The sequence below is a fragment of the Eucalyptus grandis genome, chromosome 2 (genome assembly GCF_016545825.1).
Source record: "Eucalyptus grandis isolate ANBG69807.140 chromosome 2, ASM1654582v1, whole genome shotgun sequence".
Taxonomy (NCBI): domain Eukaryota; kingdom Viridiplantae; phylum Streptophyta; class Magnoliopsida; order Myrtales; family Myrtaceae; genus Eucalyptus; species Eucalyptus grandis.
In genome coordinates, this window is record NC_052613.1 from 22,103,161 (window position 1) to 22,122,664 (window position 19,504).

At 36.8% G+C, this 19,504-nt stretch overlaps 1 protein-coding gene across 1 annotated transcript; it reads right to left on the reverse strand.

The window, feature by feature from the left end:
- Positions 1-9,085: 9,085 nt before the first annotated feature.
- LOC104426188 (xyloglucan 6-xylosyltransferase 2) lies at positions 9,086-11,135 on the reverse strand. The gene has a single exon (XM_010039153.3). The coding sequence runs from the start codon at positions 10,819-10,821 to the stop codon at positions 9,436-9,438; it is 1,386 nt and encodes a 461-aa protein (XP_010037455.2). The 5' UTR covers positions 10,822-11,135; the 3' UTR covers positions 9,086-9,435.
- Between the last annotated feature and the right edge of the window lie 8,369 nt (positions 11,136-19,504).

The following is a 19,504-nucleotide window of genomic DNA, read 5'->3' on the forward strand; positions in this document are numbered from 1 at the left end:
TTTTGTTTTGAGAAATAGAAATTTTGAGTCGATTCTCAAACGGGTTTCTTTACTCGAAACTTGTCAGGGGAATAGAAATTGAGAAATTGATTTCGGCCGAAATCAATTTCTGTTTCAGAAATTTTACCATGCGCACCCTTAATAGAACAGATAGGAGAGAAAGAAGATGGTTTAGCAAACGTAGAATACAGATTTATAAGTGAAAGATTAGTCTAAGAGATTTTTTTATCTTCATTAAGGTAAGAAACCTCATAAATATAGTCAATCTTAGAGACATTGTGCCAAGTTTAAGAGAAGGGCTAAGAGAAATGGGAGCATTTATAGTGGAGGGTGTGGAAAGCTCGAAGGATTTAGTCATGGTATGAAGATTCTCCCCCTTTCTCCACTGAATAATCAACTGCAAACTAGAAATGTGCTAAAAATGCCATGGCTTTAATACCAAAATATTTGCCTATTATACAAGTTAGGGAAAATGAAAACAGAATTTGTGGCAAGTATCTTATCCCACATGCATAGCTCTTTCTCAATCTCAGAATAGGGATTGCCTATTAGTCACCAAATTCCTCTTCATTTTTTTCTCATATCATAGAAAATTTTAAAATAGCAGAATCCCGATGCACAAGTTCCGTATTTGTGGCAAGTGTAGAGCATACTATCAGGATTGACAAGAATATTTTTAGTTTCAAATAATCATACCGGGCATAAAGAAAGAGGGAGGAAAGGTTTTATGGATTCATAGCAAACCATACGATTTTATTTCTAGAGAGGGTGCGCTCTCTCTATAAATAAAATCTCTCCAAATTTGTTGGCTCTATTATTTATGGTGCATTTGTTTGGTGGAAAGTGTTTTCCAAGAATTAATTTTCCGGACTTCTACCTTTTTGATTGGTGAAAAATAACTAGTCAACTGAAAACGCTTTCTAGTCAACAAAAGTATTCATGCATAAATTTAAGAAAGTGAATTCATAAATCTAAATGAATGAAAACACATTCTGAAATTGTTCATCTTGAATATTTTAATTTTATTTTAATATTTTAATTTTATTTTAATATTTTAATATTTATTTTACTTTTTATTATTTTTTCTGTTTTCTTTTTTTCATTTTCCTTTTTCTTCTTTGGCCAATTGTTGACTACGGCAAAGGGTGGCAACTACCACAGGTGAGCTCAAGCCTCGCTATTTGTAGTGAGCTTAAGCCTTGCCAATCTAGCAAAACTCCAACGCAATGGCCTCAAGCGAGCTTGACCTTATCGGCCCGCGCTATCACCAATAACCGACCATAGCTAAGGTCGAGTGATCGGCAAAGGACAAGAAAAAAAATAAAAAAAAATTATTAATCGATTTTTTTTTGCTATGAGATTAAGTCATAAGATTAAAATCACTTTCCAAATGATATCCAAACACTATAAAACTCTTTCGGTCACATATCACTAAACAAATTAAAATAATCCACTTTTCTAAAAAATTATTTCCTATTTTTTTCCCTTTATCATGAAAATTTTCCCCAAACAAATGCATCCTTAAATAAGTGCCTTGTTTCTAACCCTTCAAACATCACTTCAAATTCGTCTCCTGTCAACTAAACTTTTTGAGACTAACAATATAACTTACAAGCGGGATTCAATATGTGGTATGAAAGATTTTGAAAAACTTTCAAAGAATATATTAAGAGCATCAAGCAAAGATTATAACAACTATTTGTAGAGAATGTGAAATGAGATGATCATCAGTGTCAATGATGGTTGTGAACAGATGCAACAGACAATGAGCTCAAAGAAATAATCCACACAACAATCTATAGCGGTTTAGCTTTAACACCAAGCCAACATCTACTCTCTAGATAATAGCCCTAATGTAAGCTGGATTCTACTAGTAATCTGCTATGTAAGTACCAATTGGCAAGTGTTGTTCCTCTTAGATGATAGATCACACTATTAGGATATGACAACTGCTCTTGCACTTGTACACTCAAGTGTTTGCGATTGCAAAGCAATACAAAACCTTTATTGGAAAAATCAAATAAAGAACAATGGACCTTTTGGAATCCATACGTCTAAGACCAAGTGCAACAACAATATTAACAGTATTTCTCTTGTCCAACCTTCTTCAGGCTTCACTAATGCTCTTTATATAGAAGTCTTTAGTTAGCCCGTTGGAAACTCTAAAGAAGATTAAGATAGCTGTTTGAGGGTAGGTGGAGACCTATATCAAAATCAGGATTGCCCATACAATCATTTCTTTTGATATACGCAAGTTTCCTAAATTGAGTCTACTGTAGCCATCACTTCATTGATCCTCGGTCTGTGTCAGAAGGTTGTCGATTACTTTTTTATTCTTTTCAGGTTATCTGCTGCAAATTCCGAGCTTGCAGTGGCTTATTATCAATGGTCATATTTGGACGAATACCTCATTATCATCTCTTGCAACTCGATATCAAGAAGAACTTAAAACTCATGATCAGCATGTGCAAATTATCAGCCGGTCAGTTGATGATCTTCAATGACAATATTTATGAAATGACGCGCCATTGCAAGTCCAATGATCCTTTTGACTTTATCATTCTCCAAAGACTTCTAAGAACACTATATTGACTTTAGGTATCTCCAAGTCACCATGAGCTACTTACCATCTTGGCACTTGTTATTCTGATTTTCGCTATCTACTTCCTTGATTGATATCATAGGAAACATTAACATTTGCAAAATTATCGTAGCATCTGTATTTGTCATAGTGGATATTAATACCAAGGATAGTTTTTGAATTATCAAAATTCTATATGGGTGTTTTCCCAATAATCTCTCCTTTTTTTATGATGATAAAACTATACTGCATATGTAGTGATGGATAATTCGTGAAGTATTTGCAAGTAATGTTAAAATTGCTTTTCAAGTAGATATGATGTCACAAATGAATCAATTAAGCATATAGTTGATGTCTCTATATATTTTCAATGATAATAGCAAGACAAGGGATATATTAGTGTTCACCGGGAGAAGTTCCCTCGACAAAAATCTTTTCACCAAAAAGGCAAAGCTTCGGCTTTACTATTTGTAACGAGTCCTGTCTCGCTTCAGAAAAGAAGCAACTAATCTAAACTACTAGCAAAAGTAAAGTGTAGGAAAACAAGACAAAAGTAAAAGTACGATTAAATGTAAAGGTGTGATAAAAGGAAAGATAAAAACTTGAAATTGAGTGATCATTTGTCAATTTGGCAAAAGGTCCCTACATTGACGCCTCTTCTACTAATAATAGTGGTATTTTATAGGTAACTATCTCTTAGCGGTTACCATTTCAATATCTATAAAGTTTTGGAACCTCGGCTCATGATCAGTAACTGTCTTGCCTTGCCAATATACTCGCTGGTGCCGACTCCCATAATTGCTCCCATTCTTATATTGTCGGTTTCGACAAGGCCCCTGTCGCATAATTTGGAACCCCTATTTATCGACTCTTGGCATTTTGGTCCACTCTCTACGGATTCCCGCGTTTTGGGCCCACTTTACTCTTTACGGCTTCCGAAGCCCAGTAATTAATTTGGGTGCCAACAATTAGTGTCAGATCATAATCTTCTAGAGAATTTCACGATAGATGACGTGACTTGGCATTAGTGAATAACCATGAAAATTCATTCGGAAACAAGCATCGAGAGACAACAAATTTTTCAATAGATTTAACTCAATCTAAAGGCTCATTGTTCTCCTTGTCTTGTCCATTCAGATATTTCAAAATATGCAATGATCAAACGTCCAAACGTTAATATGGGCAGCAATCAAAGTCATATAAAATGGAATTATCAAGTCAGATGATTGCATCGAGTATAACAGTAGAAGATAATGAACGGAGACGTAACGCATAAGCAAATTTGCATAGGTCTTTCTATGTTGCGCAAAAGAAGAAGTATTTAAAGCAATAACATTAGCAACAACAATAGCAATAGAGCAGATAATGAATATAGGCAAAACATAATCACCACATCGCATAAATCTCCCCTTTTTGTCATCAGAAAAAGATCGAGACAAATAAAGTAAATATAACAAAGGAGATCCATCATATCAGTAGAACGAGAAAAACAGCAGTCCTACGACCAAAAAAAAGAAAAAAAAAAACTACAAGAGGACAGGACAATGAAACTAGGATCTACGGTCCGCTTTTTCAGGGAAGAGGGAGATAATTTGGCGAGCACAGTTAAAGAGATTAGATGGGATGCTCGATTCTCATGAGGTATCGACCAAGGGCAATGTCAGTATCTCTGATTTCCTTGATCTTCTCATAGAGCATGGCATTGTTTGATACATCCGCGGTTGTATCCTTCAGCAGCGGCCTCCCTGAGATCTTGGGGGGCGCAAGCGGTTGATTGCCTGGTACTACCAGTGGTGCTTTTTTTTTGCTTTCGCTGCATGGCTTTCTGAACTCTTTCCTCTTCAGCCCTTTCGTGGCGGCCTCATCATCACCATGTTTGGTTCAGACAATTTCTGTTGGACAAAACTCCTAGAAATTTTGATCATCCCAAAACTATCATTGGTATAATGTCTACACTAATGGGCAAGCGGTTGATTGCCTTGGTACTACCAGTGGTGCTTTCCTTTTTGCTTTCGCTGCATGGCTTTCTGAACTCCTTCCTCTTCAGCCCTTTCGTGGCGGCCTCATCATCACCATGTTTGGTTCAGACAATTTCTGTTGGACAAAACTCCTAGAAATTTTGATCATCCCAAAACTATCATTGGTATAATGTCTACACTAATAAGTGCATATGTTCATGATGATTTTCTAAAAACTACATGATATCCATAATGTGACCTCATTAGAAAGAGATTGCAAAGTTTATCCTTGAACGACCTATATGTAAACTGCACCAGCTAACTATGATTATTAGATCGTGATGGTGTTTTTTTTAAGGACGAGAATATCGAGTCATTGATGATGTTAGGATAATGTTTATCTGAGGATATATAGCCATTGGTGACTAGAACAGCGCGGCATGATGAACTGAAAATCATTAGAGAACTGAAAATAGCTTTTGTCAAAACTGTTGAGAGTGATCGGCGATGTGATAATAGCGGCATAACTTATTTTAGGAAACCTTAGCGATGTTCACAAAAAAAGATTGTATCGGCAATCTAACTTCAGCATACCAGCTTGTAGAGACTCCTAATGACTACTTGCTTCTCACGACTATCTCCAACATGAGATTAAACGTGCTATGTAAGAAAAGACCATTGAAGCAAAATGGTTGGAAGAAATACATAGAAGAAGTTGAAATTGTTCAACATTATATTTTGAGCAAATAGTATTTCATTCTCTTAAGATCTCCATTGTAGTGTTCTCGTTGCTTTGTAAAAGTGAGAAGGCTAAGTGTACAAGTGTGATAGTAGCATCTAAGTCCTGATAGTATAATATATCATCTGATAGGACCAATATTTATCAGTCGTAACTTATCTTGGTGATTACTAATGCATTTTAGCCCAAGATTTGGCTGCTGGTCTAAAGAGTTGACATAGTTTTAATGATAAAGTCTAACCACTCTAATTTATTGCATGCTTTGTTTGATTTAGCATTATCTTATTCATTGCACATTAGCAACTCTAGACATCATAATAATATGCTTCTCTTGATCTCCAAATACTGTTTGCTAATTTCCACATAATATTCAAATATCGTAGAGACAACCTATTCACCACACCCCCTCTAGGTTGTTTAGTTAGCCTTGACAATTAATATCAGAGCTTACTTGCTTGTTATTTGAAGTGTATTATATATGAGCATAAAGATCTTCATCTATGGCTAACTTTGTTGGTTTCTGTACAAGTGATTCACAATCCCCTAGCAAGCAACCACCATACTTCTTTTTACAATCGAAAGAAGAGGCTTTTTCCCTTTAATGTCCCATTCGACCAAAAGAACTACAACTGTCACAGTTACCAAAGATAATTCCAACTTCAGTGTTCTTATGCAAACAAAGAAACTTACCGCGAGAACTCGAGCATTGAGCAGCATATTTCTTCTATTTTGCAATAAACAAATCAAGATTTCAATGGAAGACTATCAATGCTTCATTGAAAGTGAGTCTCGAGCAAAACTTGCAACTTCTCTCTTTCTCTCCTGGGTAAGTAAATGTTTCAGCGAAGCATAACTTGCAACATTCTTGATGCCTATATCACATGATTTATAATTTTATAGTCTATTTGGAGCACTTTCACGTGCGTTATTCCTCTCCATTACGGGTAGCACCAACTTAAAACTGCTACTGCCCACCATCTCAATGAAGGAATTTATTGAGCATGTTTAATAAATGAAGAGTTTCTTAAGATGGTGATATTGATAATACATATCGCAAAAATGATGTTTAACAACGTGAAATTTTTTATTTTATTTATAAGTCATTAATTCTTCTAAAATTGATTATCGAACAAGTGCTTTTTTTGTCCCATTAGAACCTTAGATATAAGCTAAACAAAAAATGACAACTAAATAAACCCGAATTGACATTGATTCTACATATTATTAAATAGTTATGTAAAAGTATATATAACCTTATTTAGTGTTTGGAGAAATGTTCAGCGGATGTGAAAAATTGGAAGTGAGGAAAGGCAAGGGGAGTAACAAATTTTTTCAGTTGGAAAGAGCGAGTAAATGATTAGTGAAGGTGAGGAAAATGCGCAGCCATATTCGGAAAGGAAGGATTAGGGGCAGGAAGTGAAGGTGTCCAGGAGAGATGAAAATGTATTTGCACGTACTCCTTCCACCCGGGGTGGTAAGATGGAAACGGTGCCGAGCCCGGCCCAAATCATTTGCTTTCTCCTCCAAAGTAGCACTCCGGTCCAAAATTGGAGAAAAACATGTTTTGGTCTGAATAGGTAAAACCTAATAACGCCCCGGCTGGCCGGTTCCCTTTCAAGGAAAGGTCGGAAGGTTTCGTCTCTTCTTAGGGTTGAAAGATCGCTGTTTTCTTCTTCTTCTTTTTTCTTTTTTTGTCATAAAGCCTCGAAGATGAGAGGCCGATAAATGGGCATCATTACATAAGATATCCAACAAAGTTTGTGGAGGGGATGAAACCAAATTCATAGATAAATAATTGATGGAACTTTGAAAGATCGCGGTGTTTCAACACCATATTTTGGTGTCGAATTTGAATCCATCATTGCCTACGCATTTTAGACTTACCCGGGTGCAGTAGGGAGGGTTCTACTGCAACCCACTAGGGGAGTTTACTTGCCGCAACGAGCTCAAGCAAGGATGACACGAGTTCTTCTAGTGGCCATAAGAAAAATAAACCTAATAACACTTCAAATAGAAGCATTTATTGGTCACATTCAGCTAATTTGACCGTCCAAGCCGTTGTGAATGCTACCGTGGACAAATTGGCGCGCTTTCTTTCTCGCAAATCCAATCAATTCCACCTAATTCAACTGTCCACCTTACAACGTGGATAAATTTCTGCCAATGTGGATGCTACCGTGGGCGAATTGGCGGAAAAGTTGGAACTTGGCCTAGTGGGGCTTGCCAGGCTCAAGGCGTAGGCGGTCGCAGACAAAGGAACCGATACGAGGCATCCTTTCGATGAATGCGGAGTACTAAAGCAGAGAACAAACTCGGCATCATCCATGTGCCAGCAAGAAAGGGGCTGGTGAATAGATTCCCCTTGCTGAAGCCATTGCTTTTGCACTTTCCCCTGTTGACCGACACTGCATTAGCAAAACATCCAAGTGCAGAGGATTGTGAATGTCCTTGACATTCATACCTCAATCTCGTGGCAGAGCAGCAGCTTCAGTGCCGAACCTAAGCGCCTCTTGGCGTGACTCAGAGAACCGCATCTTCAAATTGGTCCTCCGGCACTTAAACCGATCGTGTGAAGGAATCACATTCACACGCTCCATATGCGCCGATTCCAGCTAGACACACAATCGGCAAACTTTCAAGATGTGAACTAGCTGAGCACACGTAAAGATCTAACAGTGCTGCGATTGCTGCATTGTCTTGAGCTTCTCCAAGCTCGACTCATTCATATTGCGTCATATGCAGATATTTTTTTTTTTTTTTATTTATCTAATGTCTTAGAAGTAAATTTTTCGTATTTTTACATCACACCAGCAAAGTCGGCAGGCTTAGGGCAAGCATGATAAATTTTTATCCGAAACAAGTTTGAAATAGAAATCCATTTGATAAGGCAATTTGATTTTTCTATTTCTCGGACAGATTTCTATTTCAGAAATAGATATTCCAGAAATAAATTTGAAAAAGAAATCAAAAGCTAAAATTTTTAACTTTTCAGAAATTGAGAAATTGATTTCTGGCAAGAAATCAATTTATGTTCCAGAAATTTTGTCAAGCGCACCCTTAATCTCGCCCTTAATCTCGGTCAAGATATTGGGATTCTTCCGATCCACTGTGAATTTCTTACACATAAGGCAGAGATCCAGTTTCTCATCTACTAGTTTAGTGGTTTCATTCTTCCGGTAAACAGAGCATACTCTCAGGAATCAATGTAAGATCAAATATACTTCCAACTTCATATATTTCACTGAGAAAAACAAATCAAGAGAATCATCATTCTCTCTCTAAAGGCTTTTCCCTGTCAATGTCCTAAGGGGCCAAAAGAACTGGCTGCTATTAAAGGTACCAAAATCATTACAACTTCAATGTTCTCATGCGAACAAACAAACTTGCAGTGAGAACTCCAGCATTGAGCAGCATATAAAGTTTATCTCTCAATGAACAAATCAAGATTTCAAAGGAAGACTTCCATGCTTTATTGAAAGGGAGTATCGAGCACAACTTGCAACTTTCCCCTTTCTTTTTTGGATAAGTAAATGTTTCAGTGAAGCTCAACTGGCAACATTCTTGATGCCTATCTCACATGATTTACTCTATTTGGAGCACTTTCTAGTGAGTTATTCCTCTCCATTCCGGGTAGCATCACCTTAAACTACTACTGCCTACCATCTCACTACTTCAACGGGGCTTCCCAACTTAATGTCAGCTCATTGACCGAAAAAATAAAAATAAATAAACTAAAATCAAAGAGCACCTTTATAATCTGCAGACTGATGATTGATACCAAAGCCCTTCTTATGATCAACAAACAGATGATCAAAACAAAGGCCTTTCTTTCTTCAAGTTGAGACCACACGAATAGAAACCTACATATCGGCACAAAACCAGTCTCCTTCTTGTACAGGGCTATTTCAGTATACATGAAAGTTCACATTTTGCAGGTGAGGAGTTGGAAACATAAACTATGAAGACTATATTCACTATGGAAGAATCAGTACAAGATCAAGTACAAGGAATACGATAGGGAGAGCTATCACAGGAGATTTATAACAACATACAACTTGTCTTGTATAGTATCTTAGAAGTCGAGCTGACAAAAAAGAACATCAACTGAATAACAAATGATGAAATCAATTAAATCTAAGCATCGCGTCCAGAAGCCATCAAGATGAAGAAGCCTTAACTGCTTTAAATGCAGGGTGGAGCAATCCGAGCTCATCTTTCACTTCAAGTGGGTTGCCAGTCTCATTTCTAATCCTCTTAACTCTCCTGCTAGCAAGCGATTTATGCGTGAAGCCATACATTTGCAAAATCTGGTTATCACCAAAGTTAAATGCGCGATCCATCTGCTTCAAGCACCTCTCAACCGGGTAGTCACCAAACTTACCACACGGCTTGCACCCGACAAAGTGAGTCACGAGTGGCCACCGGTGATCGCCCAGGCCAGGATGATAGTTCTCGATCATCTCCTCATATCTATCCACCAAAATCCCCCAATAACCGTGCAAATAGTAAGCGCTCTCCAAGTACACCTTTTCACCCCACTTATCTCTCTGGGTCGCAAGCAGATACACCATAGCAGACTGATCGTCGGCTTCAAAAACCGGCCTATCCTTAAGCTCCCTAGTCAAAATCTTCCCTGCATCTTCCCGAATCTTCCCCTTAGGCCCCATTGGCGCCCAAGCATCAAGAATGTCCAGCGACCACTGACAATTCCTAAGCAAGAAGCTACCAGTATTCAACCCAATCCAGTTCTTCTGATCATACACCATCTCATTCCAACCATGCAGCACAAAGTTAGAGTCCTTGTACCTCTCCCATGGAACCTCAAACGCCATATCGGTGAACATAGCATCACTGTCCATCCACCACAAGAACTCGACCTCCGGATGCGACAACAGCAGCTTCCTAATCAATGGCAATTTAGCCCAAAACCCAGCCATCTCAGCATCTAAGAGCGCCATATTGTAAAAGATCTCGACACCGTGCAACCTACAATAATCTATCTTATTCTTGATCGATTTCAGCAAGTAATGATCACCGACCGGGTTCTCGCACGGCTTCGGAGACGAACCTGTGACGAGCAAAACCCTAGGCTTGTTCGGCCTGATGAAATTGGGGTAATCGGGGTTGTTCTTCAGCCACTCCGCTCTCTGCTCGTCCCAATCGGAAATCCTCGGGCCGAGAGCGTACGGCTTGCTCGGATCCCGCTTCTCCTCCTCGCCTTCGTCGACGAGGATCGTGGATATGTCGAACGTCTCGTAGCTCTTCGTCGACGACGAATCCGACGACGACTCGGACTGACCCGACGACCGGCCGGGGTCGACGGCGACCTCCTCGAGCACGCGGTGGGGCTCCCCGCGCTTCCGCGAGATGAAGTGGTCGCGGAGGTCGTTGAAGTCCTGCTCGGGCGTGCCGAACTTGCCGGCGCCGATGGTGCCGCGCAGGACGACGACGGTCATCACGAGGCAGAGGGCGGTCACCTTGCCGTGCCGCATCGCGCGCCGGATCTGGTACCCCCGGCGAGCCCCCACCCAGTTGTCGAGCATCCTCGCGCGCCCCCGAGATCCGGGATCGAAGCACGGACGGAGGAAAGCGACCGGCGCGACGCCGCGTAAGATCCGGCGGGGAGAAAGAAAGGGGAAGCTTCCGGATCTGGCAAATCGGCAATGGCGTCCGCCAGGAGCAGCTATCGGCCGCCGGCTCGAACCAGAAGAGAGAGAAAGAAGAGAGAGGGAAGCTAGAGAGAGAAAGTTAGAGAGAGAGAGGGAGGGAGTGAGGAGCTGAAGAAGAAGAAGAAGATCGGAGGATGGAGGATTTTACGTGGAAGGAGACAAGGGGAGAGGGATACAGAGGAGAGAGAAAGAGGAGAGAGAAAGAGGGGGCAGGTGCTACCGACAGGGTACAGCGTTTTGTATTTATCGGATTTTTTTTTCTTATTTTTTTTCCTTCTTTTAAGGAAATAAAAAGAGGTGTCATTGTAACTTTCCATTTTCACTGGTTTTATTGCCCTCGCTTTCCTTTTCTTTGTTCCCGATTTTTTATCTATTTTTCGACACCCGTTTCTCTCTCTACTGATATTTTTACGCGTATAAATTGCATTTTCCGCGTCGGATTTAAAATGGAAAAGAAATTAAAAAATATATTATTTCTTTTTAACTGGGTGCGGGCATGATTGAGCGCATTGTCTGCGGTCTGAACTGGCACCAGTTCGACATTTCGTAATCTAAGACAGGGACAATGGGTCGGTGCTCCGATCCGGGTCGCTCCGATCCGGGTAGATCCGAAATCAGCTGTAGGCTTTTTCTTTTTTCCTTTTTTTGTTAGATTTTTCGAGAATTCGTTTCTAGACGGACGTCTGCATCTGCCAAAACGCGTTGCTCTCTCTCTCTCTCTCTCTCTCCCTCTTTTTCTGTTAATTTTTATTTCCCGGAAAGGTCTCCAAAGACACGAAATGCAAAGTCCGGCTCCATAAATTAATCAAGTATTTACAGTCCTTCTAAAGTATTTTTTTAGTAAACAAATATCTTGTAATATGCATTGAATTGGGGTGCGCATATCGGACCAATCGAACCAAGAATCGCTCAGTCCAACCGATTCTAGGCAATTCTTGAGGATATTCATCTAAAAATTTTCGGTCCTGTTCCCAGTTCCAGAGAACCTAACCAAAGCGGATTGATAATGTTTTTTATTTGATAAAAAATAGCAGATAGTCCAGTATTTTTTTGGAGAAAGATTTACCTTTAGAACGTTGAAATTCGGAGGTGAAATTGCCAAGTGATCGATTGCATTGGACTAATCTGGATCGGTTGAAATAAAATAAATGTAGTATGACTAGGTCGCCCGAGTGATTGATAAGTAATCTTTATTAAAATAGAAGTTCATCTTTCTCGGTTTCACATCTACGTTGGCATCGATTAGTCAATATAGTGGTGGAGCACCACCACCGTTGAGTGCTGAAAGAACCCACGTGCATCTCAAAATTTAAATAATAATAATAATAATAATAATAATTATTATTATTATTATTATTATTATTATTATTATTATTATTATTATTATTATTATTATTATTATTATATATTAAGTAGTCTTGTGCTCGAGTAATTGATAACGATTTTCACTTACGTCGGAGGTCCGGATCATGGTCATATGCCTTACGTCATAATCAGAGAAAGTGTCTATGGTTTCAGTTTCATTATCTATACAAGAACCCCTTATTAAAACGAAAGAATAGCTAATAAAAAAAAAGCCGTAAAATTGTACACAAATATGACTTAACCTCCATTTTTGTTTAGCAAAAAAAAAATGATATAAAAAATATTTTCCTAAAAATGATCATTTATATTAATCACAAAAATAAATGAACAATAAAATTTTATTATTCACGAAAATATTTAGATATAAATTATCGATAATAAAAATATTTTTCCTTTACTAGTTATTTAAAGTAATGAAAGTAATCATTCTTAGAAAAATATTTTTTTAAAATTATTTATTTTCCATGAAACCTTAATGGCACATAACTTATATGTGATAACTTTATGGCTCCCCAACTCGATTGATAATATAGGGAAAGAAAATTACACAATAGATGAGGCGGATGAGTATTATTTAAAAGTACGTGAAAAGATTCGACAAAATCTTGAAATAAAGTTGTCGTGAATTTCCATCAATTGTATACTATATTAATGAAACATTTTCGGTGAGTCAAATTCAATCTTCATTAGCATTACAATACACTCATTTGGATAGTAAAGAGTAATCTTATACTTAACGTTAGACAATAACTCAACATTGGGGAGATTTACCAATTTATTTCTAAACCTATTATACCGATGCCAATTTAGTCCTAATTTTTTTAATTTTGTCAATGTAATCCTAAAATTTTGTACAGAATTTCAATATGATATGTCCAACAAATTATAATTGAAAATCTCTGACATGACGATCCATAAGTTATCCATGCAAGCATGTTACGTAGGATAATTAGTGATAATTGGACGTCACGTTTGGCCAAACGAACTATGTTGGAATTTTGCTTAAAATGTAGGACTATATTGACAAGGTAGAAAAGTTAAAACTAATTTGAGATTCATGCAATAGGTTTAGAACTAATTTGTTGATTATCCCCTCAACAATGAATATATTTTGATTAACTATAATTGTAATGCAATAATAGAATTATCCAATATATTCTTTTGACTTGTGGGAGGCAAACAAGAAAAAACAAATTGTAAAAACACCGGACAAGATAGAATGTTGCGGGGACAATATGAAACTTTTTTTGAAAAACTGAGCTCAAGTAGCATTATTTTGAAACGAATCCCATTCTATGTAAAGAAGAGAAACTTCCATGACAAAATCTTACCATTTAAGGAATATATTCTTTTGACAAAAATAAGGAATATATTCTGTAAAAGAAACCGTCTTTAATAATTGAAGTCCGTTAGTATATCATGTTATCTAATTATAAATCAAAAGAATAGTATATTTACTTGCGTGAATATGATGCGACATTCTCATATGTACATTGATAATCAGCACATGAGTTTATCAAAATCGAAGCGTTTATCATGAGCAAATAAGACTTATTTTTATATGTGTATAGCTCGTTTAATCTTGTATGTTGGAACAGTTAAAAATATTTGCATAATATTTGCCTGTGAATAATATAAGGTAATTGATTGTGTTTAAATTGAATAAAGTATTTATATCATTATAGTATGTAATATGCACATGTTCATCACGCACATAGTCTTGGATATGCAATACCAATACCCTAAATTTTAATAATTGACGAGGCAAAATGCGAGAGAATTATAAAAAATCCTAAATTTATTATAATTATGTCAATTTAATCATTAAAATTTTAATTGAGCTAGTTAAGTTTTTAAAACATTTCACATTTTGTCAATTAAGACCATCTAATCAATTTTAGCTAAAAATCACCAATGTGGATTCCGGCTATCTTACGTAATACGGTCGGTATTGACGTAGACATTTTAAGAATTTTTTTTTTTAAATTTTTTCTTTGTGATTAGAATATTAATTAAAATATTCACGTCAGCGTCGACCGTACCATGTATGATGGCCAATGTCCACATTAATGATTTCTAGTTGAAATTGATCAAATAGACTCAATTGGCATAACATGCAAATGTAATATTTAGGACTAAATTGATACAATTGCAACATGTTTGTGGATTTTTTGTAATTTTCTCTGCCAGATGCATGCAAATTCAATAAGTAGAATATTTTAGCCATGATAATTAGTACTTGTCCACGAGATTTATATGTTCGTGCATGCGGTCTTCTTACACCTGTAAGTTTAAGTTTTTGGGTTGCCCATTTTGATTTGGTACCATGCTCAAATATGCCAAGTTTATTTTACATGTGTGAGCCTCCCGTTTTTCAAATTTCACGTGCCATTCTTCATCAGATTTGCACGAGAGCAGATGCTAATGTATTTCACATCGCCTGTCCACCAATGGCCTCTTATCGCCTGTAGTCCTAAACTTTTAGGTTAAGCCTTCTCATCTCAAAATGGGATAGCAGAACGACCTAGCGATACTTGAGTACGCTATAGCCAGTTAGCCACGAGCAAAAGCAGCGGGCCATTATTAAATTGATGAATCTGGTCAGTCCAAGCACGTCTCTAATAAAGAAAGGGCTCATCATGCAGCTGGCGACCTGAATGAGCTCACGTTTTTAGTACCTCGTTGTCCAAGGTAAGACCCCACGTCTAACGTTTGCAAATCATAGCATTTTTATTGGTAACCAAAAGATTTGTACTAGTGGGAATCCTTTATTCATGAAGATGATTGAAGCCAGGGGATTGAATTAATGCTTAAGAAATGTACATGTGCAATAAGAATTAGACCTTCCATTCTTCGTGCCGAGTACAACTAATCTCGTGTTTGGGTAATCTTTACGAGCTTCAACTATGGTCTAATGCTTTGACCCAAAAAAAAAAGGAGGGTAGAACGTGATTTATAATATTAACGGGATATTCCATGAGTTCAAAGTGCGATTAAGTAAGATTGTTTTTTTGTCGTAATAATAGATTATGTACAATAGTGTAATGATGAAAGGGACAATGGCATAAATGGTCTTTGAATATGTGACATGGTCCATAAACTTTTATTTTGTTCGATGTGATTTTATGAACTTGAACAATGTGCAATATGATCCTTAAACTTTTAATTTATTTAATATTGTCCTTGAACATGTGGTACATTTCATTTTAGTCCTTCAACTATTTGAAAATGTTTACTATCGACATTTCATTAGTTCAAGGTCGGGATGACATAAGATATTTTTCTTATGATTTAGAGATTAGATTGAATATGTACCTAAATTTTAATAACCATATTAAACAATTTAAAAGTTCATGGATGATAATGTACATTGGGGTAAAGTTCAAGAATTATATTGAACAAATTATAGTTTGAGAAACTACATTACATATTGGGCTAAAGTTTAGAAATCATTCATGTTATTTTCCAACAATGAAAAGAAATTCAGTAAAAGGGAGAAACAGAGAGAGTTGAGTTATTTTAGGAAACTGATCTAAACTCTTTCAAAATGACGTACAATGATTTAAATATATAGTAAATGAGAGATTCGCAAGATAATACAATTAGTTGTTGACCAATTTCCATTTCCGTTCGCCAATTGTTTGGGAATATCCGGTTATAATTAATCTTCTAACAAGTATGGGCAATGTTATTTTTCAGTTTTCTTTAAGATAGAGATGTATAGGAAACTATAAGTGTTGAATTTTAAGGAAAAGTTTGTCGTTTCTTGATGAAAAGCTTGTACTAGATGTAAATTTTTCAAACAACTGGGAAGATTAATTTTTTGTCCATTAAATTTATACTCCACATCATAGCATTACCATGTTCAATAAAATGAGAATGCGCTTCCGATTTGTAATACCCATATTTTCGATGTGATCTCATAAATTGTGATCAATCCAATTTATGACATTAACAACACAGGTATCGCAAATAAGACCTGAAGAATTCTCCAAAAAAGCATATCGTCCATTGAAAAATAAAGATAGGAGTCTTTTCAACAAAAGAAATGTGGTACTCTTGCAATATCCTAAAATTTTACACCTCATGACTCATGGATGTCGATCCGAGGTTTCGTGTGATTATGATAAGAGGTGCATGAGTACATGATTGGATGAGATACGAATTGAAAGTTTGACCACTTAAGACTGTAATAAAAATCATTCGGAAATTTCGCGAGCGACCCGGATATTTTAGGAAATTGCACTTTATTCCCAAAAACAATAATTGCATGAACATACGCTGGGTGACATGCCAAGTTGGAAATGCTGTCTCCCGTCAATTTCTGCGTCTTCATTGGTTTCGCTATCAAAGAAACGGAAGAAAAAGAAAAGAAACAAAACCAGGAAAAAAAAAAAAAACCAAAAAAAAGGGAAGAAGACCGGAGCTGCCACTTCTTCAATGATTATTGCAGAAAGAAAGAAGAGGTCTTCAAAGTTTTTGAAGTCTGACTTTATTGAAGTCTGGTTCTTTGAAGAACAAATCTAATTAATTAGCCTCTATGGTCGCAGAGTGGTACTACTCTATTATACGTTCCTATTTGACTTTTAAGGTTGGAAGTTTATGTTCTAGTTTGGGGTGCTTTGGCCATGAAAACAAGGAAAAAAAATTATTTAGGCATGATTGAGCAGTTCGCCGTAGGTTTTTTTAGAGGGACCATCCATCTTAGGGTGGATCCAATCATGATCTAAAATCTGAAATTTATCTGATTGAAAAATCAATTTTAGATTTTCGGAATTGAGAACCCAACCAATGTACTTTAGGATTGGCATGGAATTGAACCCTTCACCTCCGCTAGAGAACCAATTCTATTCTTTATTTCTTGGATTTTATATTCAGTTTTTTTTGTTATTCTTTTTTTTTAACAGTTTGTACAATCATGATTTGCAGTTACATAATCGTAACATATATACAGAGAGGGATTCGAGAAATTGACCGAAAAGAGAGCACCATCCCTGAGGGAAAGCCAGCAAATTGAATTGGTCGACAAAATTGATCTAGGCTGGTTCAGTTACTAAGTTGAACCGGGTCCGATGCTCATCTCTATTTTTGCAAAAAGTAAATACACAAATGAAGCTCACATTTTAGACAGTGAAGTCCAACATTTTTCCAGTTTAATTTGTACTCTTGGTATATTTAACTTAGGATCGATCAACCCAATACATGTTTTGCAAAGTATCGGGTTTAGAGATTCACAGGTATCATAAGAGATATTTAAATTAATTAACGAGCACCATGGGCACTAAATTCAAACGTGAATGAGCCTATCCGTCCAAGTTACCTGAACAAGAACTTGAAGCACTCGAGGAATTCATGCTAATTGAGTTGGGTAGAGACTTCAAATGAATGAAAGGAATACGAGAGAACCGGGTCAAGTAGAACCGATTCAACTCGGCACAAACCGACACTAAATTGCAGATTTGACATTATGGTGTAGACAAACTATTCATATTTTACTATTCCTGGCTGAAACATATAAGCGGGACATGCAACATGTCCTGTCTCAGGTCTATTTTTCTAGACATGTCAATCAACAATGATTGTTACTAAAATGAGTCAGGTATCTAGTTTATGGAACCAAGAATCCGCTTACATAGTCTTGGCACAGCCTTAGATTGGATCAGCCGGTTTGATTTGGTTCCAAAGTCATTGATTTCTTCTTCTTTTTTTGGTTTTTCCTACAAGTGGAAGTTTCCTAGCAATAAAAAAAATAGTAATTTATTATGTCAATCCAATCTAGCCAATCTGGTTCCTTACATGGAATCAAGAATTGAACCGATCCTCCCTAAAATCACCTAAAATCGATCGGTTTAGTCCGATCCTGTTCCAGATTGGTTTAGGATTGATCCACATCCCTAATGTCAACCTCATCCCCGGAGAGGGAGCATTGGACCTACTCATGTGACGTCAATGGGGCCCCAAAATACATGGGCCGGACAAATGTGCCACTAATTTCTTTCTTCTTCCCCTTCCCCCCCCCAAAAAAAAGGAGCTCACTTCATCTATAAAAAGGGTCAAAGCATATAAGAAAGTCAAACCATCTTAAGAGAAAAATCTCAATTAAGAGTTCAATTAGATATTCTTAGTCCGGCTCGCACGTTAGAGTGGGTATCAAAGTATCAAACATTATATATCTATCATATTTATATACGCACAGCTTCTTTCTACATATAATTTCAAAGTTTAAGGTTTGATATTCTAACATTTATTTGTCTTGAAGAAAACTTAAATTTTGGAAAATATTTAAAAAAAATAATCACTCATATTTCTTACAAAAATGAATCAATAAAAAATATTTTCATCGTTCATTAAAATGTTTAGATATTAATTATCATCAACAATGAAAACATCTTAAATTTGCTAATCATTCTAAGCGAAATAATCAATTATTTTTAGGATAATTTATATAAAATATTTCAAGTTTTTTGAGAAATAAACAGACTTGAAAGATATTGAATAGCAAAAGATGTAGTGATGCTTCGGCTCAATAATTGATTCCCACGAGCAAAAGCACATGAAGGGTTGGGGGGCCGTGCCATTATTGCATCGATGAATCTGGTCATTCCATGCACGTCTCCAATAAAGAAACCGCTAATCATGCACCCGGTGACCTGAATAAGCTCACGTCTTACTACCTTATTTTCCTAGGTGAGACCCCACCACATAATGTCTATTGATCAAAACCATGGGATTGAATTACTGCTGAAGATACGTACACGTGCCTCTAGATTAGACAAGCAGAACAAGAGTGTTCATGTAATGTCCTAAAATTTTATGCCTAGCGACTCCTTGACACAGAATTGGGATCTTGGGTGATTGAGTACGTGATTGAATAAGATACGAATTAAGTGTGGCCATGTAGGACGTCAATATATTCATTGGGAAATTTTGTGAGTGATTCGGATACCTTAGAAATTGCATTTGGGCCCCAATTATATAAAATTGTTGCTATCCTACGAGTAAAGAGGAAAAATCATGGGTCATGTTAGTTCCCAAAACAATAATTGCATGAAAATTCGTTGGCACGGCCAAGTGTGGGATGGTGTCTTTTGGGAAAATTTACTAAAAAAGTGAGAAACTTATTATATGGATAACAATTTAATTTATTCTTTTAATTTGACTTGTTTAATTCTAAAATTTTGACGATTCGTCA

Excerpts from the sequence above, each read along its gene's own strand:
- LOC104426188 (XM_010039153.3), bottom strand. The coding sequence starts at position 10,821 with ATGCTCGACAACTGGGTGGGGGCTCGCCGGGGGTACCAGATCCGGCGC.